General features: G+C 48.9%; 1 protein-coding gene across 1 annotated transcript in view; it reads left to right on the forward strand.

Annotated features, from left to right (window-relative positions):
* LOC149351543 (nephrin-like) overlaps positions 1–27,129 on the forward strand; it is a 294,256-nt gene that overhangs the window by 230,671 nt on the left and 36,456 nt on the right. The window contains exon 3 of the mRNA XM_089580900.1: positions 20,400–20,510. Coding sequence (XP_089437026.1) covers positions 20,400–20,510 — 111 coding nt within the window. The remainder of the gene's footprint in view (positions 1–20,399; positions 20,511–27,129) is intronic.

Here is a 27,129-nt window from a genome sequence, read left to right on the forward strand (position 1 = left end):
AATGGCTGCTTGACCGGTCGACAAGTCTCTGGGGCTCCTCGGCGGGGCCTCAGGCCGTAACAAATGGGCCTCTTCTCCCTGCGAGGCGCTGCAACGTCCATCCTCGTCCCGCGGCCGCAGATTGGACGAGACGGAGTGGTCACCCAGGGAGCGCTCCATTATTCCTCGTTTAGACGCGCAACAAATGGCCGGCGAGCGTCGGCCCGCGCACGCACGCACACTGCGGCGGGCCCGTGGGGTCCCGGCCCCGGCCGCCCCCGGGCCGGCCCCGAGCATCTCGGGATTGTACCCCTTCCTCGCGCCGCCCGTGCATCGCCGAGATTGAGGCCCGAGACAGATAGAGACGCCAGCACCGGCTCCGGACGCATCGCGCGGCTTTTCCGCTGCCTGCACTAAGACCACGCAGCGGTGAAGCCGTACATTACGCTTACGCACTAAAGCGTTAAAAGCAGCGCCGCGATAGCGAGAAGCCGGGGGAAGAACGTCCGTCCTTGTCCCTGCCCCTCTCTCGCTGTTCTCTTTGCATCTGTGGTATCTTTTTTTTTTCTCTTCAAGTGCGATCTTGCCGGTTTTCAAGTGCGTGCCTCTCTTAAACGCCAACCGACTTATTTCCGGGCAAGGAATACAACCGCAGCAAATATGAGAGCAGCGTGCAGCCTCCGGACAAAGAAGCATGCTTCTTATTTTTGCTTCGTCATGGCTTCTTAATATCGAAGCGAAACACAAACAAAAAGGACAAAAGAAGGTTCCCAATTGCTGAAAGAATCGAGGAGCACGAGACTTCAAGATTAGTGGTTACTGAAAAAGCTTGCCAAAGAAGCAATTTTAGTAAGAGGACAGCCATGTCTCATATTAGATGGTTTTCTGTTTGCATCTTACTGCTACAGTTTATTTTTATAATTGAGGGTAAACATTAAATGCCCTTATCTTTGCATCTTACTGCTACAGTTTATTTTTATAATTGAGGGGAAACGAAATATTAATGCCGCGAATGTTTGTAGTGTTTGTTTGTTCATTCTTCAAAGATGCCGGCACACCGCTTTATCGCTTTGTTTGTGATCGCTTTGTGCGCCTAGATTTATCTTGATTGATCGCATCCAGGCGGAGCCGATTCTACGTTGTGTGTTCTAGTAACTTTCCAAGCTTTATCTCGAAAGTTCGCTATCGGCTTTAAAAAGAGCATGGCAGAGAGCGGCGGGCATTCTGTTCGACGACCGCCAAGCTCTCCTGTTGCTACGCCGCCGCCGAGTGATTCAGTTCTTTGCGGGCGCAAGTCAGCCCAAATAAAGAGTTTCGTTCGGAAGCCATTCTCGCACACGGCCTACACGACTCAGGGGCACCACAATCGCGTGACCGCGACCACTACTGAGCAGATGAACGCAAAAATACTCGCTTTTAATTTAACAGCGAAAGGTAGTAAAATAAACGTCAGCCTGCTTATTTTCGCTACCTTACACTGTTTTATATCGCTTTATTGGTCGGAATGCAGTCATGCCATTTCACATTGGTAACTGAGTTTTTTTATTGGGTCCCTTCAGTGACCTGAAGTCCTCTTTGCGTATAACTTCACAGACACGGACACTGTCCCTTTTTTCGCCATCACATAATGCGTTACTATACCCTTAAGAGTACAGTCTGCGTCGCCCTGGCGTAAAGCGCTCGAGCGGCGAACATTCCTGCAGAGAAATCCGGACCTTGTCGCAGCTGCTGCTTCTCCAGGGGCAACACTTGCGCGGAAGTGGTGCCAGGTAGGCCCAAAAACAAAGCAGACATGAACACTTTGGCCAGAAATCGGGGGCTGCTCTCTAATTTCAGTTTTTATTACCAGGTACGCATTGCTCGAGTGCTCCACACAAGGCTGACGCAGACTGTACAGTGCGGTAGCATTTCAGATTCCTCCCACGCAACTACTCTTCTTTTGTCGCCGTGGTTCTGCCAACATGTCCCTATATGAGACTTTGTCATTCTCTACTTTATATTCATGAATCACGGGGAGTTCTCATGCCACTCCTGGAGCAGTGGTGCAGCGGTTAAGCGATGCGCCACTGACCGCCAGGTGGCTCTCTCAAACAAAATCACCAGTGGGGCATGTGAGACCCAGGTTGCTCTCCTCGAGCAACTTCTCGAGATCAAGCGTTAGTTTAACTGCCACCTGCCAGGGTGCACAGGTTGTGATGCCGTCACAAGGTAATGTGACCTAGGTGGCAGGTTGACTACCTGCTTTCCTCGACACGCCAACGCCACCGACGCCGGGGTTGCCGCTGAAAGGAAACTCTTCAAGATATCGCATTAAGAAAAATAACTTGGCGAATTGCTCACAATTCCTGGCTCTGGCCATTTTAGTCTTTATGCAAACTCACCAACTTCAGAGCCCGGCTGCAGCGTGGACACTGCAAACGCAGTTCCCACTACTGCAGCCCTGTGGGTACCCCTTTGGAACGTGGCCTCTAACCTTTGGAGCTAACTACAACGCCGTTGATGAGATGCCAGACGGCCAATTTAGCTTCAACGCCAAGCAGGTAATTTGCCTGCCCCCTGTCCCTCTCACGCTGTACGGCAGACTGAAAGGGTAGTTTTGCAGTGCAGCTATGGTGCAGTTGCCCAATAGATTAGTGCACAGGATGTGCACGCTCTAATGCGTGCAGGGCTCCGACAGGCACCTGTCACGGGGCCTACATTTGCCAGCAGTGCACAAAAGCTGCGCTTGAGGGGTCAGCCCTGCCAACGTTACATGTCCACTCCTGATTCACTGAAGTCAAACACTACCGGAAACCGTGAGGCACTGCCATAAGGCACCCTTACACGCTGTTTTTTGTTTTCTCTTTCTTTTTGTGCTGCACTCTTCAAATCTTTGAAGCCTGTATCCCAAACACATAAAAATTTCCACTCTATTCTTTAATTAATGATGACTACTTTTTTCATCAAACGCTGAACTCGTCATACGTTAGAACTCCGAGCAACCTTTCAAACGACAAACTTAAGAGCTGATGAGGAACCACTTATATTAAACTTAATGAGAGAGCTTTCCCTTTGTCTGTACCAGCCCGCATTTCGCTGAGGATGGGCATAAAAACAGAGTGACGCGCATGAGTAGGTACTGCTGGCGCAGGCGCTGGTAACAGAAAGTACTCATTCATTGTGCCATCATGCGCAATATCAAGCGTGGCATGGGGCTGGGTGCTCGCATAACGACTCATAGTATTTCGCTCCAAAGAAACGCAAAGCAAAGTCAGAGTTTTCTCGACGCCATTTCATAAGAACTCCGCGCGAAACCTCAGCTGCGATATCGAAAAGTTAACAAAGGAATCATATTAGAAACTCGCATGTTCGGCTGTCGTGCGGAGGTGAAACGCGACCCCCTAATCGCCTTTCTAACTCTAGGGTATTTCAGTTCCGGCCAACGGCAACGCAAGCTCTCGCCAGCCAGTATTTCTGCCAGCATATTGCGAAGAGCCTCCGCATACCGTATGCCCTGGTGCAGGCGGCCGGAAAGTAACAGAAAGAAAAAAAAATAATTTGGCTATAAGCGGAGCAAAAGAAAATAAAGCACCTATGCACGGCAGGACACGCGAACAAGACAAACAAATTCTGGGCGTGCCTGAGCGCTCTTTGTTTTTTGCTCCGTCCACGCCCCCCGCCCACTCCCTTCTCCCCGCAGGTGCCCCGCCACGAGAGCAAAGAGAGGAATGGTTTGAATGTGTGACTCATTCCCAGCGGCCTTCCATTTGCGATCGAAGTCGGCGCAAATCAATTTCGCCCCCCCCCCCCCCCCCCCACTTCGCCCCTTCTATTTGGCACGGAGGGGGCTCAGCGTCTCGCAGGGATGACACGCCGGCGAAAGGAAGGTGTGCGTGAATCACGAGGGCGGCGGCATAAATCTCGCGACATTTATGTTTAAGCAACCTGTGTCTCGCCTCGAGACGCGCAGCGAAAAAGCGTCTCCAGGCCGCACGCGAGGCGAGCGTTTTCTGCCGCCGTGATGCGGTTCCGTGTCTGACGGCGCCAGGCGTGGGTGCGACCGCGAATTGGCAGCAATTCAGGCTCGACACATATGGGCGCTGCCTAGGGTATCGAGCACGCTCTTGCGTGACCGCTGCCTCTTGCATACGGCGCACGGTGATTGTCCAGTGGCACTCGACGCCGTTCCTTATTTTGGTCGAGATTTTATTCCTGGCTCTCTGTTTGTTTGCTGGACGGGGGCCAGGCACGTTGCTTCGGTTCGTTGCCATTGAGCTTTGTTGCATCATTCATTTTTAAAAAGCGTCGCAGTTCGATCTCGAGAGGGCTCCTCCAGTTGTTGTTTATTGAGTAACAGGTTTCGCTTCAAAAACTCGTGGGCGACAGAGGCAGTCGGCATCCCTGGGACGCTTTGTTGGAGGCAGGTTTTTGTCACGATTGCGCTTTTGTTTCTGCCGTGTGAATTTTCTTCTGTCACTACCTGCGTAACTGGAGATCGTTCAAACCAGCACCAACGCGACGACAGGGAACGCCCTGACACCTATCGATGCCTGCGTCTCTGCGCTCCAGGGACCTGCAGAGTCGGAGCAGCTGCCAAGGCAGCGCGCTGACACCGATGTCGCGGGCACCAGATTAATGGCCGCGGCAGACAGATATCGATCGGGGCAGAAAGCTAGAGCGTACTATGTCTCCCGATATTTCGCTGTATGTTGAGGAACATACTCGGCTGCAGTGAGTGATATTGCTGGCTTTTATCAAGGCCTATCGGCTCCCCGGCACCTCTCACACGTTGGAGTCGGTATGTTTGCGTTCCCACCGCTTGGTAGTTCCCTGCTTTGCGTCGCTGTTATTGGTGAACTGTTGAGCCGTCCCGGCCCGCCCTTATCAACCTGTCCCCACAAAACGGTCCTGATAAGCAGACGCAATTAGCTAATTTAGCATAGCGAAACGAACTTCTTTTCTTACGTTCGACACGGGGAGGCATCCAGAATTTCAACTAATTTGATTCATTTACGGTGGATGCACCGCGAAACTAAACTACGCTCTTTTCGCTCAGCTGTAAGTTTCCGCCAGAAAACGCGAATGTAAGATATTACTTTTTTTTTTGTAATCCCTAAAGTATTACTTCACATTTTCCTTCTCAGGCCCACTGATAATGCCGAACGCGTCGCTGATATTTCATTTGCATTCCCATGGAAAGCATGCCGTTCCTAGTGGAGTTCTCTTTCGCTGCATGCCTTGCATGTCGCAAACACCGGGAAACTACTTGTGTTTTCCTTTTTTTTTTTTTCGAGATCGCAAAAATAGCGCAAATTGCAGACATCCGCGACTGCGCACAAAGCAAGTAGTTTTTCACTTCCTTCGCCTTCATGCGGGTGCCCAGAGGAGAGCGCGCCATAGATATCGGCTTTCCTTACTTCCCGCCGGCATAATGTCTCCAATAAATAGACCTCCCACTGCGAACGTCCGTTGAGAACGGGCTTTTCACGCTTGGTGGGGTCGTAAATTTCGGAGGCGCTTCCAGAGACGCTTTCAGAGCTCTTCGGCTTTGCTCTCGGCTCCCGCGTCCGACTTGCTCCATCTACTCCGCCTCTTTCCTTCTTTATTTTTCCTTTTTCTTGCCCCTTCAGTCTCTGCTGTGCTCGATGGCGTGTGCTCTCCACTGGTTTTCGTTTTCTCTCTCTCTCTTTTTTGGTCGTTTGTCAGCCCTCTCAATTCCCTCCCTTGCTGCGATATGAGATACCATATCAATCACATTTTTTCATTGCCAGCAAAAGTTGGCACTCTTTCTAAGAACGGTGTTGTGGCCTAGTCACTTCATCTTGGTCCCTTCTTACTGCAGCACGTGGAAGAAGATTACGCTAATGATGAGAGGTGTTCAGCATGCCCAGGAAAGAACACCACGCGTGCCACATCCAAAAACCATCGGCTCCAAATCTGGTCAACGGTGTTCTCAGCGGGTGCATTCAGCCGAGCATTGCTCGTCGACTTTTCTTGCAGACAGAAATAGGGTTACTCAAAATACTCGCTTCTTCTTTCTCTTTGTACTTTCCATCCCGTGTGGTTTTCGTGAAGAGCAAACAGCATCAATACGGAACATTTAAGCACCACCTCGCGGCATTGTAGGGAGGCGACAAAATAATTTTTCATCGTTACCACCGTGACTAACACGGCTGGATCGCTCTAGGATTAGCAGGTATCGGCATTATAATGGTGCACCTGTTGAGCAGTAAGCGAAGTCACTCGTGCTCTTCATTGATGACCTGCTACTGCGAAACTCTTACAGTGAACACTGAATGCATGAAATGCGTTTCGGACTAAAGAAAATTTGTGGTCTTGTTGGCATTGCTGCTACGACGCATGAAGAGCTCCCTGACATGTATTTTCTGCATTTTTGTGCCCTTTTCATTGTTTCCGAAGCTAATTTCTCACCTGAACAGACTCAGTTATCGTCGCTGGTCATCAAGGAGTGTCTTCAGATGACTTTAAGTGTAATGATTGTAGTGCACCATAAAATTAGTTCAATCTCTGTTTCTGGTTAACCAGCGCAGCATCAAACGCTCGGAATTGGGAAAAGTCGGCTCTAATGTGATTGTTTCTTACCAAATTATGCACAAAGGCGCACTCGCACGACTTTATGCTAAATTCCTCAAGCTCGTTTCCCCACACAACTCCCTTGGCATAGATAACATGGTCGAGCGCGCGCTCGAGAAGTTGCGAAGGCGCACAGTCGCACGCCGCGTGCTTGAAAAGGAATGAAGCAGAAGGCTGCAAGCGGTTATCTTGCATTTACTCGTAAAGCGAGGCCAGCCTACTTAGCTAGTCGAACTTCAATGTCTGGGAAAACATGATTACGGAACTTGCCATAAAAGCACAGTGTTTGGCAGCTTTCTTAATGTGGATTAATATATCGTTAAAACTGTTTTCAAACAAAACAACCAAGGTGTCACCCAATTTGCTTACTCTTTTTTTTTCACATGCACTTCATGGTAGTTTCTTTTCGTTCCGGGTATTATCACATAATGTCCTTATGCTGTAGAACACGCGTCATTTTCTTTTACTTTCCTGGCCTGAGGCGTGTTTCTAACCTATGGAAATTTTCTATCCCTAACAAACTGTATTCGCCTTGTTCAGCGTTGCCGGTGTCTGCGGCGCCTCCTTTGTTGAGTACAAGAAGGCAAAGGTCATCGGCGGACAGGCTGGCATAACAGGCGCCATCGAGATCTTCCGGCAGCGGCCATCAAGCTTGTCGTGGAAAGACATGACCGTACCTCGAGGAGAAAGCGCACGCTACCAATGTCAGAATAGGCTGCTGGATATAATGGTCATAGGGGGGAGCAGAGGACAAAGGTGGCTAACAGAAGCAACGAAAATAAATAGGTTTCGAGCCGCTCGTGCGCGCTCGACAGAAGGGTCCGTGAAACATCGTGCTGCGCCCAACACGGCAACGACAAGAGAGAAGAGCCGAAGTCAGACAAAACGCTGACGACGAGAGAAAGATTGGGTCGGGACAAAAGAGGAGGTGGCTGGGAGGTTCATTTAGATGACGTCTTTTTACGTCGATAAGGACAGCCATAAAATACGGGGATAAGCCACAAACCTTGCGAGTTTATATGGCCATGGAAAAGGCAATAAGAAACATTCGTCAGCCAAGGGGGGAAGGGGGGTGGGGAGCATGGAGAGGCGGACGAAGAGCAAGAAAGGCAGCGGCCCAACCGCCGGCGCGGCTCGTAATAGCCGGGGAAAGAAAAATGGAATGGGGCCAAACCAACAGCAAGAAGGATGGTAGCAAAGGAGGCGCAGCAAATTCGACAGCAGAATGGAGGGGAGCGCGAGAAAAAGAAACCAAGGAAGCTGGGCGGCTGGAAGACGGTGGCGGCGGTGGCAGCCCCCGGCCGCCCATAGCGGGGCGATGGAGACGCGTCACCTGTCGTTCCGGTTGGCCAGGTGGCGGCGCACGTATGACATGTGGCTGGTGGTGCGCGCTGGCGCCCAGAGAGGACGGGGGGCGTCACGCGAGCGCTCGCCCTCGGCGCGCGCGCGCCCCCTGACAGAGACGAACACCTCAATTAGGACTTTTGCTCATGGCGGAAACGACTCGAATGGGACCCCGTCCCGGGCACAGGGGTGACGCTTTATTACGCTCTCTCACAGCGAGGGAAAGGAGAGCGCGGCCGCCCCGAAGCTCATCGTAAATTCGTCCAGGTGGATGTATGTCGCGCTTCGAAGAGTTCCCGCGTCGTTCCCTGCCCACTCTCTTCTAGGGGAGGAACAGCGGGGCACCGTGTGTTTTGTCTCCGCCACTATGCGCGGGGCGGCGCGTGTCCGGATCACCCAGCCCGCCCGGCGGCCCAAATATAATTTAGACGTGCGCCCTTGTCGAGCATTTCGTTCTCTCCGCTGCGTTCACTGGTTTCAATCTAGGGCCGCGCACTGCTCGTCGCACGACTCCGTTCGCGAGGCCCCTTTTGTTCCTCTTTATTTTTACTTCTCCTCCCCTTCTGGCCCGCTCATTCATTCGCCCCGCGGCGCTCCCCTGGTCGCAGCGCGATGATGAACCCCTCTAAATATTTTATTCTTGTTCCGTCTTCCGGCATTGCTTCGCTTTCGGGATGGTCGTCGGAAAATGAGCGTGACAATGTTTTTGTATCACCACGATATTGCACGGGCACCAGTTCCGGCTTCACGCCATCTTGGCGTGTGGGTACCCACCCCACCAGATACGGCGCGAACTGAGGGGAGAGTGTGCAGGTTTTTTTTTTCTGTCGGCAGAGTAGAGTGGCACGAGTCACTCGTGCCACGATAGCACTTTCTTCCTGTTCTTATTTGCCATTCGCCCCATGCTCTGTTCCGACAAAGAACCATTGTGTGGACGCCCACAGTGGGAAGAACAGGGCAGAAACTTGTCCTTTATTCATAAAAAGTGCGCCGGTTCTACCTAAGACATGTCGTGGCCAGCGGTATATACTGTTAGTGTTGGAAACGCACAGAACTATTTATTTCGCTCAATTTATTTATCCTTTGATTGAGCGGGTTTACTCTGGGCAGCTTGATTTTTGTCCAAAATTAGGGAAAAAGAATCCTCGTTTTTACCAGACATGACACACTGCTCAAAGCCCCTCACTGGTCTAAGAATTCCTGATCAGCATTTTTGTACATCTGCTCGTTAGTTTGCTTGAAGTCTAGCAGCAGTTTTCGAATGCATCTTCGATACCATGTGGTGGTGCTTAGAAATACGCATATAAAGACGTGTAGTGCTGAAAGATTTGTTGTAACAAATTTCCCTAAAACGCGTTTCAGCGACAATAGAAAACTGTCGCACGCGCAGTTTGAGTTAGTGAAAAAATAAGCTGCAGTTTAAGCTTACTTCCAAAGAAGACAACAAAAACAACCTAAATTGTGAATGTGATGATGGTAGGGTTGGATGCTGGATTTGATGGTATTGGTAACAACTAAGAGCCGTCGCTTGCTCACTCCCTGGACGGAAAGCGTGCTTGGAACTTGAAAGCGTGTCGCAATTTTCCACGTGCTAGTGCGATTAGAAGTTTGAGACTGGAGGAGGCCTAAAAATAGAATGGCAGTTTACCGATATTCCTCAATAGCAAAGTACGAAACAGCTGACAGCTGTATCTCACCGATACTTACCTACGGGGGGCGGGAACGTGGAGGCTAACGAAACGGGTTCAGCTTAAGTTAAGAACAACGCGGCGAGCTATACAAAGAAAAATGGGCTTGGACAGGGCATGTAATGCGAAGGCACAATAACCGCTGGTCCTTAAGGGTAACGGAGTGGGTTCAAAGAGAAGGCGAGCGTAGCAGGGGACGGCCGAAAGTTAGGTGGGCGGACGTTTGCAGGGTTACGGTGGCTGCAGCTGGCAAATGACAGGGTTAATTGGAGAGACGTGGGAGAGGCCTTCGCCCTGAGATGGACTTAGTCAGGCTGATGATGATCATGACGATGAGGCCTCTAAAATAGGTCACAAACTCGCAAGAAGCGGCCTTGTGAAAAGCTAGGCGCACCAAAATAGCCTCGAAAGTTGCCCCTTAATATAGTACCCTATGTAAGATCCCTCTGAAGGCACGCTTTCAATCCTATCCTGCGAAATTGTACTGCCAGAAAAAAAAAATACTTTTTGTTCAGCGTATTCTCGGCCCACTCTGCCGTCTGCTGCAGTCCTCAGGTTACAAATTTTATTCGAGGCGAGAAATCTAGGGTGCCAGTGGCCATCCAGTAGCCGCTTCATGCTTTTGGGTGGTACATGTTTTATTTATTTATTCGCAATACCTGCGTTGCCCGTAGGGCATTATAGGAGGAGCCTACACAAAGGCATAAAGAAGACGCAAGGAAATTGATCGCGTGCTGTACGGCCGCGCACCATGCTCTAGGATTACACGAAGAAAAAAAGCATTACGGGGGTGCTTAATTATCATTATGGAATGACAATAAATTAGCATTAGGTCATGTCCTCGCTTTGGAAACAACCTTCTGCTACTTTCTTCACTTCTTATTGGATACTATGCCATGTATTTTTCTGCTCATTAAAGATCCTTTGCTTAATTCTGTTGAACAAGCTGCTGCGCAACTATGCTCTTGCCACCTGCCATCCCCTTCCGGCCTTCCCCCCCCCCCCTCCCCAAGTGTAGAGAGAGATTTCTCTCTCTCCACTTTGCAACCTGCCAGCTCTGGCAGGCGGCAATAGTACCCACCATTATGCCGTGTGTTGATGCCGGACACTTCTTCACGGTGGGGCTTCTAAGGCTAACACATATAAAAAATACACGTTAAAAGTACAAAGAAGCAAACCAATAAACAACACACAAGATCTCATTATTCATATATGTCGCTGCAAAGTTCTGAACTTGATCTCAGAGTGGCAATTTATTGTGTTGTGGGTTTGTTTGTTCCATGCGATAAAAGCGCCAGGAAAAGATAAATGTGTGCACACGGAGGTAGCGGGTTTCAAAAATTTTCCCCGCATGATCGCGACTTCTGGAAGCAATTGAAGAAATATCAAATGTCCAAGGTTTCCCTCATAATGTGAATGAAGCCTTTAATAGCAACTGTTACATAATGAACGGATGAAATTCAACTAGTATCATTGGCGGTTATTTGGACCTCAATGATGTATGTTTAATTCATGCTAAGTTAATTATATCGCAAGCATTAATATTTGAGTGTTCAATCCGCTGGAGTTACGTGAAAAGATTTAGCTCCGAGTTTCCATGGAGTCAAAACGAAAGAGAGACATTGCCAGCAGGCGGCTCATTTTTCGCCGTGTCAGCTTTATTGCGAAAGCGTCTCTCGTGCCACTCTGAACAATAAGCGCACGAATTCCTAAATGGCTGCTGCAAAAACTCACGTCTCGAGTACCCCACGTGGAGCATGTCTTTTGACGTGGCGGGTCTGCGCAGTTCCTGCTCCGCTGAACGTGTTCAATTGGCGATATCTCCGAAGAGATCTTATTCGGCGCGCTTTCCTATTTCTCCATTTCTTTTTTTTTTTACTCTCTACAACTTCCAAACCAGAACTATAGCTCCTCTCCAGTGATTTAAAATCAATTAATCAACCGATCAAACATGCACAAGGAGAGTAATATTGGTACACGTACATTTTGTAGAGGAGGTCATATAGAGTGGCTTAAAAGCTAATAATAAATCTCGGCTGTATAATTCGATTGGAGGGAAGTAAAAAAATGCAACTTTGTTTTTCCACCGGACCGCCAGCAATACAACTTCAACTTCGTTTTCCCGATAAGCACAATTTATTTTGAAGCCTTCCTTCGCATTACGTGCGGCAGCCTTAAAAGCCTATTCAGTTTGACAGTGGTGGAGCGTCGTATTCGTTTTGTTCGCTCAGAAAGCGTATACACAAGCTGTAAGTGAACGAGTCTCGCAGAAACCCGGTAAGGTTTCCTGACAGGCGATGCCAAGCCCAATTTTATTCAGATTACATCGCGAGCACGACACGGAAAATACGATGCTCTGTTTGTTATAAGAAAGCAAGAGCACGACTAGCGCAAGAACGCACTGGCACGGGAACATAAATGCGCGAGAGGACCAGGAAGTTGAGGGGACCACGCGGGAAATTAAAAACAGAAGGGCACGGACCCTCTGAAGTGTGCGCTTCGTCCGACTCGCTGCAGTCACAGCGCTCACTCTGTACGCGTCTCCACTGCCCGGACGGCGGCGAACTTTTCAGGCGCGCGGGGGGTGACGCCGATCGGCCGTCCGGCCATGTCCTCTCCATGCACGCTCTAATTGGATAGGGGGAGCTCGCTCCGTGCGCCGATCATATTTCAGCGCGCGTCTGCGGCGTCCGACGCGCTCGCGACCTCGAGGGAGCCGTTGCTCGGAGTTATGTGTTCAATTTTATCCGGGTGCGGATAATAGTCCTGTCTCTCCGAGGCCCTTCCTTTCTGCAGGCGCGAGAACGTCGGGGAGAAAATAACAAGCGATAACGCGCTAATAATAGCGCCGTAGTGTGAGCGGCAGTGAATAAATGAGAGAGTGTAAATTGTCTAAACAGAAAAAGAATAGAGAAAGGGAGACACGGAGTCTGAAGGGGAAGGCGCTGAAGAAAAGGAAGAAGAAAGACGACTCCGAAAAAAAGCGCGTCGACTGCACGCGCTAAAGCGCGAAACAGAATTACCCTAGTAATTCATCTCGCCACTCAGCGGAGATCGAGGTCGTCATTTTTCACCGGGCAATACAGATGAACACGGCAGAAACTCTCTCCCCCATCCTCTCCAGTGTTTCCTTCTTTTCATGCCCCTCCTTCACCACCAACGCGCGCGCGCCAAGGAGTCAGCCAGGCGCCGAGGTCCTCCTCTCTCGGCACAGAGGGCGCAGAGGAAAGCAGGCACCATAACCCGGTCCGCAGGAACGGCCGCGAACAGAGCCCGGTAAGAAAAAAAAACGCGGATAGAGCGGAGGAGAGAACAATGGGCAAGGAACGCGCGGTGGTGCCTCGCACACGCCGACGGGGAAACCATCGGTCCTCATAAACAAGAGTTATCCTATGGGCTCACGTCCGCTCTCTCATCGGCAGGCACGATGATTGACCGCGCGCGAGCTCTTCGAATGAAGTAAAGCCCTGTAGCGCGGCCACTGCAACACGCGGGGGGGGGGGGGGGGGGGGGGGGGGGGGGGGGAGCGACAATGGATGAAGCGCACAACAGCTGCCGCAATGGTTGCACTGCGCTCCATTCGCGCGGTATCGAGCGGCGACCGGCGGCTTTGATGAGAGCACTCTTGCACCACCATGCACCGCGCGGACGGCTGGTTTTGAAACGCGTGTTCGGTTCGCTTCAAACGAGTCTATGGCTTCATTGACTAAAAACCCGAGAGCGCGGCGCTGCTCGGGCCAATAGGCTGTTCTTGTACACCGAGTTGGGTGGCGCATGTCACTGCCCGCCCTGTCGAGGGACGATTTACTCCTGTCGCGCGCGGACATCGCCGCTGACTGCGCACGCGGGACGCCTTCGGGGCGCACAATAGACTGGCAAAACGCGAGAGTGCGTGCGTACTTCTCCTCGGAGCGGAGAAATGCCCCTCGTAATCGGCGGCGCCAGGCACGGCGCCGGCGATTGTGTATCTGCCGAATCAATCTCGAAAACGTTGGACGCTGCAAACAACGCGGCGCTCAGCGATTTATAAGTTCGTCCGCCGGCGTCCTCGCACATGTGCGACATGTACAGCTTGGGACAGAAGAGGAACGAGGAAGAAGTGGACTCATTTTTCGCGATTTGAAAAATTGAAGCGCGTCATGGGCGGAAGCATACGCCGCTCTTCCTCCTACGCGAAAACAGTTATACGGTTCATTCCGTTTTTTTTTTTTTTTTTTACGTTCGAAGCGGCATGCGGCTTTGTCGCCTTAATATTTTAGTTTTTCAACACACATAGGGATCAGAGGCGTTTTAGTGCTTAGAGCTCTTTAGTGACACCAGAATGTGTGTCGCCACGACTATCCGGTATGACTGCTTCATTATTCGCAATCTTTTGAAAAGGATATAACATTTTTCTTGATTCGAATGTGTTGTTAAAATATTTGAAAATATTATAACAGTTCACCCCTACTGTAGAGAGAAAGAGGGTTATTTTCGCAAAAAGCGAACATGAAACGCTCAAGCGTTCCTGAGTAAACTTAGAATGCGACCAGCTTGCGTTTTGAAGCAAATAATAGAGTTCTGCTTGCTAAAACCAACCCCGTATGAGCAAGGAGGCACGCCGTGGTGGAGAATGCTAGAATAATTTTTACTCTCTGAAGTTCTTAAACATGTACCGAGATCTGGGTACACGGCCGTTCCTGCATTTCACCTCCATCGAAATGCTGCGCGCGCGTTTCGGATCGATCTCGCCAACTAGTGCTCAGCAGGCGAACACCATTGCCATTGACTCACAGCGGCGAGTGGCCTCGCGTCGCATCTCGAATGTCGACGGCCTTTTTTCAGCGCATGTCGACATTTCGGTAGTAATGTTGCCCTTCATTAGTTGCTTGAGTTGAAGCTACTTTGCATTCAGCTTGCAGATAATCTCTCCTCGCTGCAATCAATGGCGCTACTGCTGCGTTATGAGCGCAAGTTTCATTTAAAATGCACTACAGAGCCGCGGAAATTTTTCGCCCCTGTATGGACGTTGAAACCGAGTTGCTGAAAGCGAGCGCGTCACAGGAAATGCTTATGTGCAAGCACTTAGTTTTTCGTCTCTCCAGTGAGTGATGCAAGGGAGGTCCAAGCTCAGTTTCTTCATGCGGACAAAAAGATGTTCATAAAACAATTAACATATAATGACAGTGATTACAAGCGCTCTTCTCAGTGCACGCGGCAAGTGGAACTGAGCAGTGCACTGAAGTGCAGAAATGTAAACTCACGTGGCATATACACTTACCTTGGAGTAACAGGTGCTTCCTTTTAATTGCATGGCGTTTGCGTGTGCATATTGTGCGTACGAAAGGACCGAAAATTGCGAAGCAAGTTCTCCGACCTCTGAATCCCCACTATAGTTACCATCCTACCACGAAGAACGCTTATCCAGGGATCTCGCAAAATTAGAACGTGATGTAGTAAACTGCATGAAGGCGCACAAAACCGTTTAGAAACCTGTTCATTTTTAATATATAGAAAGAATGAATTCAGCAAATTGCCCTCTCATTATACGACTACAGTGATAAAGCGCTATAGAGGATGCAGTAATTGAATTCGAAGCATCGAAGCGCTAGTGAACGCCGTAACGATTTCCTTATCATTAATGACAAACACGGCGTGCGATGCGCTGCAAAGCTCTCTTAAGGGCACTCCTCTTGATGGAAACAAAGTAAACAGCCCTATGCGGCCATTATTAAACCTAGCACCGTTCATCGCTGCCGCCGATGGATAAAATACGTAACGCAGCGGGAAAGACAACAGTCGAGTTTAAGTTCTCCATCTTCGGCAGAAGTTGTGAAGACGCGCCAATTAAAATGTTCTTAAACTGTTCAGCGGTCGCGTCGCTCCTCGATAAAGGCCTGTTCAGAGGAGGCCACCCGGGCGGACGTGAAATCGCGACGCGATATCCTGTGCCGACTGCGACCGTCAACAGCTGTGGGATGCCCTACAGGCGCTGCTGTCAGGCCCATCATAGGGAGCCAAGGGGCAGTGCCACCCCTCCTCCTTTCGGGCGCGCGGCGATTCCGGCCGCGCCTTAATTAAGAGGAGCCTCGCGCGGGATTTCCTGTTGACTCGTAAGCTGGCAATACAATCGCGCGACGCTCTCCGGCCGCCCCGGGGAACCTTCGGTGAAGTAGTGAGCAAACCTCTAAGTCGCTTCTCGGCAAACAATACCGCCCCGGCCGCCGGAAACTTTTCAGGCGCCGGTCGGCTTGCTTCGGTGGCGGTAGTTCATATCAGGGCCTGTGAGGACAAACCGTGACGTCAGCGGCGTGTCAGGCACGCGTGCACACACGCGCACAAACACTGAAGGACCACTCGCCAGCTCTGCCTCTTGGGTGAAGCTTCTTTTGCCTGGCGCTACTCGATTCGCGTCTTGCGCACCGGGAAGGAGTGTGTCTCGAGGAATGTTTGATGGGATCGCTCAGTAACGCGTGCTGCGCGCCCCTTATCTAAATAATCATTCCTCGCGAAGCAAGGAGCCACACCTCCTACCTAAGACACTGAGGAGGCTTGCACTGTTAATCGATGCACTCCATTTATCTGTGAAGTCAATCACCTTTAATACGGTGCATTTTATCTTTTGGAGCCGGGCATAACGATTGTATTGAAATAAGAGCGTACTAGTAGCTGATCATGGAGCAGAATAATGTTCCTATCCCCCCCCCCCCCCCCCCCCCCTCCCGATGAGCTTGTATAGCTTTCGATGACCCGACACAAGCGTTTCATATTATCTTTTTTGCTGTTGTCCTGTGTTTGTGATGCTGATCGTGGCTAAGGGGATCTCACGCTCTTTCCTTCCTCTTTTCGCTGCTGCCTCGGCAAAATACATATAGAAACGAGTTGGTGACGCCACAATCTCTGTTCTTCTTCTTCGTGGAGAGCTCAGGGTGCCGAAGTATCTCAACGCTGACCAACATGCGTAACGAGCGTGGGCTTCCGTTGTCGGCGTTGACTGCGGGGCGCAATCGGCTTGGCCGAGCGGACATCTAGCGCTCGCGAAGCCTGTCCGCAGCCCCTCTCGTGGAACGCTTAGTGCCTCCGGGAATCAACTGGCTCCGCAATGAATACAAACAGGCGAGTGGAGTGAAACAACCAAAAGCATCGTGCCAGCTTACGAAAGGAGTACGCGCGCCTGGAAAAGCTAATCTCCAGTATGACATATTGCGTGTGGGGATCGTGGGCGCTGATAAGCAACGGTGGCGAAACAACGCCCAACGTCGGCCATGTCCACGGGGCAGCTTTTTCACTCGCCAGACGCACATGCGTGTGTGCGTGCCGCGGCAGCCTCTGCGGCAGCCACAGCGCCCGCGCCAGAGCTGCGCGTTGCACGACGCCCCTTTCCGATAACCACCGCCTGTGCCCGTTCAGCGGACGCATTAAACATCGCCGCGCGGAAAGGATGAGCCCACGAGCTAGGCGTGCCCTGCTGCGCACATTTACTTTGTATAGCACAATGTTTCATTCTGCTGCCTGCGCGCACGTAGGATGCCTAGGCATGTATTTTCTGCCTGTGCGTCTCCTCTCCACACCCCTTTCGTTCTAGTCCGGAGAAACTCCTTTTCAGCGCTCACCGAAAGAGTGCTTTGCCGTAAGAAGACTATATGTGAGGCAAAGCCAATCTTTCAAGCACTTTTTTTTAAGTGTTTATTGAAAGGGTGCTTTACTGCAAGAGCAGTGTGTGTGAGGCAAAGCCAACATTTTTTTGCCATTGGGAAGGAGCAGGTACAGTCTTTGTCAAAAATATACAGGTCACAAATTTTTGTAGCCTGAACGATTTTCATAGACGGGGGTGGTTTTGAATTGCCAACACTTCAGATCAGTTGAGAGTGAGCAGAACTATTAATTTCTTTTCGCCTAAAATTAAATTTGCGGGACAGCTACTAAAGCCTCACTACGTGGCTTAGTAAAACAGTGGGTAGCCTGAGCATGTTTAAAAGGAAGTGGAGATTTCGAGCTGATGATGTCTCGCAATATGCTTTTGTAGTCTTGCTTTCGTGAACTTATCTAATTCAACTAAATGTTGTCAACGGCGCAGTAGCTGTTTCTTGCGGATTCCTAATTACCTTTTGTTTCCGTCCTGTTTGTCGTTTTCCGATGGACTTAAATAATTTTTCTTTCACGCAAATGAGAGAACGGCCGCGAAAAGTTTCTCTCAGGGCATCTTCACCACTAGACTGTCTGTATTTCGTCTGTAGCTACGTTCTCTATACAATGAGCTTCGACAACTTTTGAAACCAGGTCGATTATTGCAGGTATATTATACCAATAAAAGATTCGTGCTATAAGCAACAGCAACGTATAAACAATTGTAAACCATAGAACCAATCAAGGTGCAAATATTGTTCAGAAAAAAATTAAGCCTAAAAGCTTTTTGGTCAGTTAGAAACACACACAAAACAGAAGCTTATTTCATCGTATATGTATGATTTGTTAACTTTTTCATTATGACTGCGTAAAAATATTGGTGTTATTTTCGGCCGCCGCGGGGGCTCAGTGGTTAAGGCGCTCGACTGTTAATCCGAAAAACGCCGGTTCGATCGTGACCGCGGCGGTCGCATTTCGACGGAGGCGAAATTCTAGAGGCCCGTGTACTGTGCGATGTCAGTGCACGTGAAAGAACACCAGATGGTCTAAATTTCCGGAGCCCTTCACTACGGCGTCCTCATAGCCTGAGTCGCTTTGGGACATTGAACCCCCCATAAACCATTTGTATTATTTTCATAATATTTGAAGAGCTCCTAAATTATGAAAACAATTTTCGAAAAGAATAGTTATATTTAGCTGTGGGTGCAAATCATTCGGCTGTGGGGCGCGTAAAAATAAGCTTAATGTTTCTCTTGCATGACGAAGTCGTTCAGAAACAGGTTAGTTTAAATAACCAGACAGAATAAACGAACTAAGTGACGTAACGATGAAGCAACCCTGCAGTGTGGTTGAAAAATAGAATAGTAACGTTATTTTAAAGACCTAGCGTAATACTAGGATATTATTCGTTTAGCCTCTGTAAAGAAATAGAGGCCTTGGTAAGTAATATGGACAGTCGAAATTTTATTAGTTTCTTATTGCTTTCAAGAAGAGACAACACCTGACAAAGCTCTATAATTTGTACATGGTTGTCACCTTTGAAACTGCATATTTTGAATAATCCTACATTACCGAATTTATACGTTTTTGTAGATTTATTTTACTTGCGATACTTCGAGCATACTGAGGCAACTCTTCTTAGCAGCACTTGACAACAGCAAGGTGGAGAACAAGGATTCCCCAAAACGAGATCATAGAAATTTGTTTAGCATTTCTCAGTAACCACCCCCTTGCATCACTAAGTTCGAAGGAGGGTGTCTGTGCTCCATGTGAGCTAGAGGAGCCCAGGCCTCTGTAAATATCGCAACGCGTCAGCAGGTTATTCTTCAGCGCTGGCGTTTCAAAACTTTATGCCGAGGTTACGCACGCCTCAAGGAGCACGATCAGCTCGTGAAGCAGGCAGCCGCGCCTTCAAATTTCTCCCCCTTGCACTGCCGCCCCAGAGCACGCATGATATTATCAAGGCTGCTGTGGCTGAGTAATAGCGCTATCGCTTCATTAATATTGAGTCCCAAAGTGTTCGTTAATATGCATGCTTTTCTGCGACGAAACTGGCAACCTTCGTAATAACCTCATGAACGTAATGATACGCTTTTTCACAGCGCAGGGGTTTTGGTTGTTCACACTCTTTCATTAGTCACGCTAACCTTCTGCTCTCGCAATCTCCATGGTTCTCCCTGAACTAAAGGTCTAAAAGGCACGCCATTAGAGGCTACACTCGGGGCTAGGCCGTCATGCGCGCTTTACTGCACTTCTTGGTGCTTCTTACGTCTCCGACTCATAGAAGCTGTCAACACTGTTGCATGTCTCGGCGCCGGTGTTCTGCATGGAAGTAAAAATTTTCCTTTGCAAACTTGTTGAAAGAAAAAGATAATAATTACCAAGCACCATAAACGAATCTTACACCACCAGCCAGTACGAACCTGTACCCTAATGAATGCAGTGAATCGGGCGTGTTGGTACATACTTAATGGAAGATGATTTCAGCTCAAAAAACGGAACCGCTGACGAAGACGACACGAGGAAGGTAGTTGAAGGTTCAGCGCTCGTCCTTGTCTCCTTTTCATCCGTGGTCCTGCTTTCATGCCGAAGTCATTTTCCATATTACTCTAACGTGAACTGAAGACACTTTGCATATCATCGGAACTGAAGGTGGCGGTGACCTTCAGGTAATTAATGGTGCGTGCATGTTTTGAACCTAAATGACTGGCTAGTTTTTTTTTTCCTTTTTTCGACGTGGATGCCTTACATACACAAAAATTCTGGACAAAAGCAGTTTTGAGCGGGAAACTATTTATGAATGCAATTTTTTCATACAATGGAAAATTTCACTATAAAAATCAATATATCAGCAAATCACCCGAAGGTATTCTTGTATTTTTTTCTATTCAGGTTTTTGCTGTCGTCAAAAGTATTCTATATTGTTCTCTGTGGCAATCTTAACTGTTCGATGCGATCGATGGAAACACTTTAAAAGAAAGATTTTGCTACATATCAGAAGAATAGACTATTACCTTCAATATTTCTGTAACAGTGTCTTACAATTTTCAAATTTTCAAAATTTTTGCCAAAAAATGTTGGACATGAATATTTACTGTATTCCCTAGCATTGGGAGTTTTGAAGCTGCTGATGGACAGCACTGGTGCAGAAGCAATGCCGCATTCTTAGGAACCTGTTTTTTTTCTCTCTCTCTCTCTCTCTTTTCCTAGTGCCCCCAGGAAAGCCCATCATCCTGGATGAAAACCTTTCTGCACTAAATGGAACCGTGGGGCCCAGTAATGAGGGAATGCTGCTCATTCTAAACTGCCACGTCATAGGAGGTAAGTTTTATTGACGTTCAGTGTCGACCCTTTGTGATTTCGTGCAGTGGATAATTTAGGTACGAACAATACAAAAGAGACATTATTCACACTTTACAATAAACATTATTTTTGCATCTGCATCAAAATTTAATATCATGTATTATTTAATGAAAACACAAATATAGATGAAAACCAAAATTTCTGTCCTAAGTCATATTTTGGAAATAATAATGAACTTCATTGTAACAAAGCTTACCCTCTCACATTGATTCCACTTGAACATGTTTTAAACGGAGACTACGCTCACTAATACTGCCAAACGCATTTTTGTCTAGCGGTGAATTTTCAATAATAATAAAGCAAATTTCTCTGACAGTCGCTAATAGAATCGGCGCCATCAGAAATTTGGACGAATCGCGAAAGAAACATCAACTTAGAGTGGCAAGCATTGTGCAAGGCCAGTGTCGCGTGTCCGATGAATTGAACGCAAAATTAATATCAATTGTGCCACCAAAGCAACCTTATCGATAATGAAGATGAATTGCAGCAAGATATAATGAAGAATTATCTCTTGCTGCAGTCAACACAATTGTTGACTTCATGTTATCCTTCCTGTCAGGCTCATAGCGTTTCTCTATGAGGGCCGCCTCGGTGTGCTGAGTGGTTATGGCGCTCGGCTGCCGACCCGAAAAACGTGGGTTCGATCCCGGCCGCGGTGTTCACATTTTCATAGAGACGAAATGTCCCGTGTACTGCGCGATGTCAGTGCATGTTTAAGAACCCCAGGTGATCGAAATTTCCTTGAGCCCTTCACTACGGCATAGCCCGAGTCGCTTTGTGACGTTAAGCTCCCAAACATCTAGAGGTCGATGTGGAGGTCGCCCAGGAGGCGACCGCGGCCGCGTTTATTTGAGGGCTGCCGGAGAGGAGATAGCAGCAGAGCAGCGGCGGCAGCGTCCGCCGAGGCCAAGGTCCAAGCGTTCTCTTTTGCGGGTGCCCACCGCTTCGTCTTCTTTGCGCGTGCCGAAACGGTGGTGCTACAAACTAAAGTTTTTTTTTGCAGTGTGTGTTTGAGATGCGCGAAAGAATTAACCTGTTGCTTCGACAAAAACAGAACAAAAAAAGAAAATGGGTTCTTCACACGTGAGGAGATATCTAAAGTGAGCTTCTTCTGCGCATAAAATATGGCACCTGTGTTGAAGTATTACAAACGTATGAATTAAAATTACAGACCATTTCACGTCAGGGGACAGCTGTAAGCACCGAGTGCCATGGGATCTGTCAGGGAAGTCGACGAAAGTGATTATAACCGAAACTTTAGACTTCAGTCGCCCCTCATTTGGGTGCATTCCAGAGAGGGCCTTACTGAAAATGCGTCAATTGTCGCCCTAGTTTTCCACATTTAAATCGGCAGTCAAGCGCCATTGAATGAGGTAGTGGGCCATGCCGACATTGCATTCTAAATGGCAATTGTTTAAGCGACTGTGTCAGTGCATTTACATACAATTCTTCTATTGGCCTGTACATCCATCTCGAATACTGTTTGGGAATGTTTGTAAAGCTTCTTAAGACGTCTTCTCAAGAGAAGCGCAGATAAGATTTTGGTACGACCTGTTCAGGAAGTGACGGTTAAACGTATGCAGTAAAGCCTCTCTACCACAGCGCATGCGACGCCAGGCATTGCACACCACCTTGATCAAGTGAGCCTCACTTCAGATTGAACTGGTAAAAGCGAGTCCTCATACATTCCGGAACAAAGGATTCTTTCCAGATGACCGAATAAAGCGCGCACTGAGCCACAGACTTTGAAGGTTATAACTCTGGTCGGGTACTCTATGAAAGCCTTTCATAAAAGCCCTGCGTAAAAGCCCAAAGTTCTCACTTCACCTGTTATCATTCTCGTCTATCCGAGCAGTGTCGCTGAAACAGGAAAACGCATTAAGACATTGATGACAACTCGCGCGCAACGTGCCGTGGCGCTCGATAGATTTATTCAACGCAGAAAGACTTCCTTTGTGCGAGGATTGCTCTGCTCTAGAACAACTCAACTCAAGCACTTGAATAGATTAATTTTGTTTGGTGCTCCTTGCAGTCAAAGTCGTGAACAAAGCTACGCAGTTCTTGTCATACTTTCCTGGTTGCTTTCACAGCTGGCCTCGATATGTCACATTCACTGCTCGCCAGGCCACGAGATACCATCATTAGTCGTCAGGGTCATAAAGGAAGGTACGCAGTGACGTAACAAAAGAGAAAAAAAAGTGCATTTAGTAGTGCAGCACAACATGAAACATTTAGACGATGAGGACTGCAACTTGGATGCAACATGTGTTGTCAGGTTCAGACACGAATTGCGTTCTGTCAATTTTCTATTCCAGTATGAACGCCGCGTTTAAATTCGAAAATTCGAAACAGAGCAGCGAATGTCGCTATCAAGCTTCAGTGAAACTTTCAAAAAAAAAAAAGTAATGACAAATGCTCCGTTTGAACTTTCATCTCCTCTAAAAAGAAGCATTGCAACGCCAAAAAAAAAAAAAATGTTCACTAGCCTCACTTCGGCAAACAAAAACTTTCGAGTCTGCTTATGAGAGTCAGCAAGCTTCAAATAAAGAGAAGTGCGCAGCCCTATAGCCATGGAAATGTGTTCATCAAAAATTTACAGACGTGCCGCCGCAGCTTTGTGACGGCTATCCCGCTCTTTCCGGTCACGGTTTTGTGTCGTCGGCAGAAAAAGAAAAGCTGTATTACGCCTTTCGTTCGAGTCACTCGCGAACACTGTGGCTTCGAATGCAGCATCCAGCGCCGCGGGTACTGCTCGCTCGGCGCTCTATGCGCGCCACTCGCTTCACGAGCCCTGTAACTCAAGCGCCTTGCAAGACGCAGTGATGCGAACGGCCGCCGGAATTGCATTGCTCAATCCGACCGTGCATGCATTCTCTTCTCACTTCGCCGGCATCTGCCGGGGCCTGTGTGTTGATTTTAGGGCCCCGCGCGCCATCCTTCGACAATGGGAGCGCAAAACGCGAGCGACTCCGGCGGCGGTGGCCGGGTGCCGCCATGCAGGAAACTCGCCCGCTTCCCTTCGCCCCGCATTGTGCCCCCTTGCTCCCCCCGTCACTAGTATCGGTGTGCACGGCACGTTTCCACTGCGACCGGCTGGGTGCCAAGTTCAACAAAGCTCCGTCGCGCCTCTTTTGAAGTGCACTAGGTGTGCTCGGCGAATGGCCCCGTCATTGTTTTGCCCGACTTTTACCAGTGTTCTCTAGCGCCCCTTCATGTCTTTTTGTCTTTTTTTCCTAGGCAGTTCTGCCACTTTCTATCGATATACGCGCGCCGAGAAGAGGAAGAAGGAAAAAGGAGGGGAATCGGTCCGAATTTAGCGCTATTCGCCTTTCGCCCGGAAGATTCGACTCTGTCGCCCAGAACGCGTTGATACCCGTGACTTGGCGAGCCGTAATTTCGGCGGCACCGTGGGCTCCACCACCCGCTCCCTGCTGCTACTTCGAACAAAAAAAATGCTTCCTGCGTTTTGTGAGAGCGGCCCGGTATGTATAAAAGGGGGTACGGTGGCGTCGCGAGGTGAGTAGCGAAGTCAGCGAGCGTGGAAGCGGGACTTCCAGCGCTCGCACAGCCACTGTCGGCTCCGGCGGGAATAAAGACCTTCCGGCTGCCGTCTTCTGCGCCCCTTGCCCAGTATGCCGACTCGGAGCTAAAAGTGAGAGGTTCCCGTGCAGTACTAAATCCTGCATTTACCCGGTGCGGCTGCGCTCTTCCGACGAAGCAGAGCAATCTCAACACTTCTGCGTGCGAGGGCCCCATTTAAAATCAACTCCCAGCTCATTCTGCGGAAATCTCCCTGTGTAAACACACTGCGCTCACGCATTCGCACTTCCCGAGCGTTTTTATCAAATCGGTGCATTGACATGTGCCGTTCTCTGCTTCCACATTTCCGCCCTCGCCTCCCGCCACTTCCTGTTTTGCGTTGCAGAGGCTCTTTCAGATGCCGAAATGATTTGGTGGAGTTTTAAACTGAAATGGTTGGTTGTTCCAAAATTTCATTCCGCGCTTTGTTTCAGTGCAACACCCCTCGCCGCTGTACAGGTTTAGTCACTGTCGACGAGCAAGCTTGCACTGCTTTACAGTCAACCGGAGGGCTTCTTGTGCAAGTCGGTTAACGTGTTAAAGCTATCCTCGGTATTATATTCTAAGTGGAAGTACAACAAATTTAGTGTGGCAAGTTTTCTCCATTCTCAAGCATCACTGTGTGATGGGCTTTGCGTTGTCGTGTTGGTGAAAGCTCTCATGGTAACCCTTTCTCTCAAGCCTCTATTGCAAGTTCAAGATCTTTTTTTCCCTCCCACAACACGGATGAAACATTGATCTTCCACAACAACCGCGAACAGACAAACGCACCCTCCTCCCGAATGCACGCACGCACGCACGCACGCACGCACGCACGCACGCACGCACGCACGCAAAACCTTGGTGAAACTTCCTGCTTCGTACTGTATACAACAGCGATGCATCTGCAGTCCAGCCGACTTGCGAATGGGATGCTATCTTAACAGTCTTCTTCCTCTGGAAAACGTACGACTGCCGCCTTCTCCTCTAAGCAAGGCAACGAGTTTTATAAAAGAAAATAGATAATAGGAAAGAAGGCAAACACAGCTAGAGCACGTCCGGAAAGCAGTCGCCTGATGGCCATCGCGCAGTACGTCAGCCCCCTCGTGCTCCTCCTGCAAACACATATGTTTGGCTTATTGACCTGCAGCGCCGGGGCGCCGTCACGGGTGAGGCTAAATGTCCGAACTTGCATCGCGTTCTCTTCCAAAGCGGGAGAAGTTCGGAGCTACAAAACAAATACAACCGAAATGAAAGAGCTCTGACCCAAGTAAACAGCGAGCATGGTTCTAATCCTGAACCACGGCGTCATTCAGAAATCGTTTGGCGTCTCTAGCAGCAGTAGGTTTGCACAGACACGTCTCGCGAACATGCGCCTAGTAGACGCCGTGTAACACCCGGACAGCGCTTCACGGCTTGGCCATCGTTCTGTCAACACGGGTTTTGCGCAGCGTTTGCTCTCCAGGGCTCTTAAGATGGGTTTGTTTGCATTGTGACAGGCGCTTGAACTGCGTGGGGCACGCCGTCGAGGATGGGCACACAATCATAATAAACAATGAACTTACTCCTCCCAACTTATGGCGACCTTGTGTATATAAATTGTAGCGGAAGTTTTACAGAAGATCATACGACGCAACCGTGACGGTGCTTTGACCCAGAGCACGGTACGCGCAACCGCCTAGGCTGTGTCGTTCCCGAGACGAGAATTACGTATACCGTGACAGCAAGCGCAGCCTCAAAGGCGCAACTGTGGCGGTAAGCGTTTGCTCTACACTTACACTCAGCGTGATCGACGTCTTCTCTCTCTCTTTTTAAATTCACGTTCCACATATCGGAACTCAACATTTCCTGAAGTGCACGGCAGGAGTGCTATGACACTCGTTGTTAAACCTCGTAAGTCGTTAAGAATGCTCAACCGTAGTTTATAGCAAATCTCCGAACAGGTGTCTGCGGCGCACTTGTTGGACTAAGGAAGAACAGAGCACAGAAGGCCAGGCTGAAAATGAAATCGAGCAAGTGTAGGCTGTTTTGCTATCGCCTAACCAGTGCGGATCACAAAATGGCGTGAACTATAATACAAGCACCCCTCAGGAATCAAAATGCTACCTGGGACGCTAACAGCACTTTTTGAACTTTTATTTAAAGCCGTTGACCCAACATGCAAGCATTGCAAAGAGCAGCTATTGAACACAAAGTGTTTCGATAATGTAAACAGTGCTTCAGCCGAGACGTATTAAAGTTGCAACAAATCGGCTGTGCGCGATAAGTAAGCAATCTTGCCATGGTATCTTGACTAGATAATTATTGGCCTAAGACTGGCGCAATGCATTAATTACTCGAGCAATTCGCTTAAATGCACTAATTCATCAACTGGAATACCGAAGTGGTTCATTAAACAGGCATTTCGGCACCTCACCAAAGAAAGTACAGAATAATTTCGTTGGTTTGCGAAAGAGAAATGCTACCACGCCCTAAACTTCATAAAAGTTTGGCAAATTTCACACACAAAGACAAAACATGCTCGCAAAAAAAAACTAGAAAAAAATACCTCGTCGGAGAAATACGCCCCACGATAAAGCGTCCGGCCCATCTGCTCGCGAGCGTTCATCCACCGCTAGTAAGGTTCTCGTTGGCACTACAAAGCAGCGCAGCTCGCCTCTGCCAGCACTTCAGATGAGTAGGGTGTACGTTAATGGATGAGCAGAAAGCAATATACGTAGCCGCCCATCAAGAATAACCAAGGGCGGATAACGATCGGTCGTACGTACGCCACTGGCGTTGATTGTAGTACTGACTGGAACTGCATGCGCCGATTTTTCTTTCGATCCGTGAATCAACAAGAGCTGCACATTAGTGCGAAAATCAAAGTTGAGTCCGTAATAATTTTCACCTTTATTCCTAGTCGTCTCCGTTTCTCCTCTATCCATCCGTGAGAACGCAGGCAGGTTGAGTTCAAGATGCCCTGCTTCGTATATAGTGCGCTGTATCGATCGATATACACGGTTTTGTCGAACGTTTT

This window comes from Amblyomma mixtum, chromosome 3 (genome assembly GCF_055824585.1).
Source record: "Amblyomma mixtum isolate Tamu chromosome 3, ASM5582458v1, whole genome shotgun sequence".
Lineage (NCBI taxonomy): Eukaryota > Metazoa > Arthropoda > Arachnida > Ixodida > Ixodidae > Amblyomma > Amblyomma mixtum.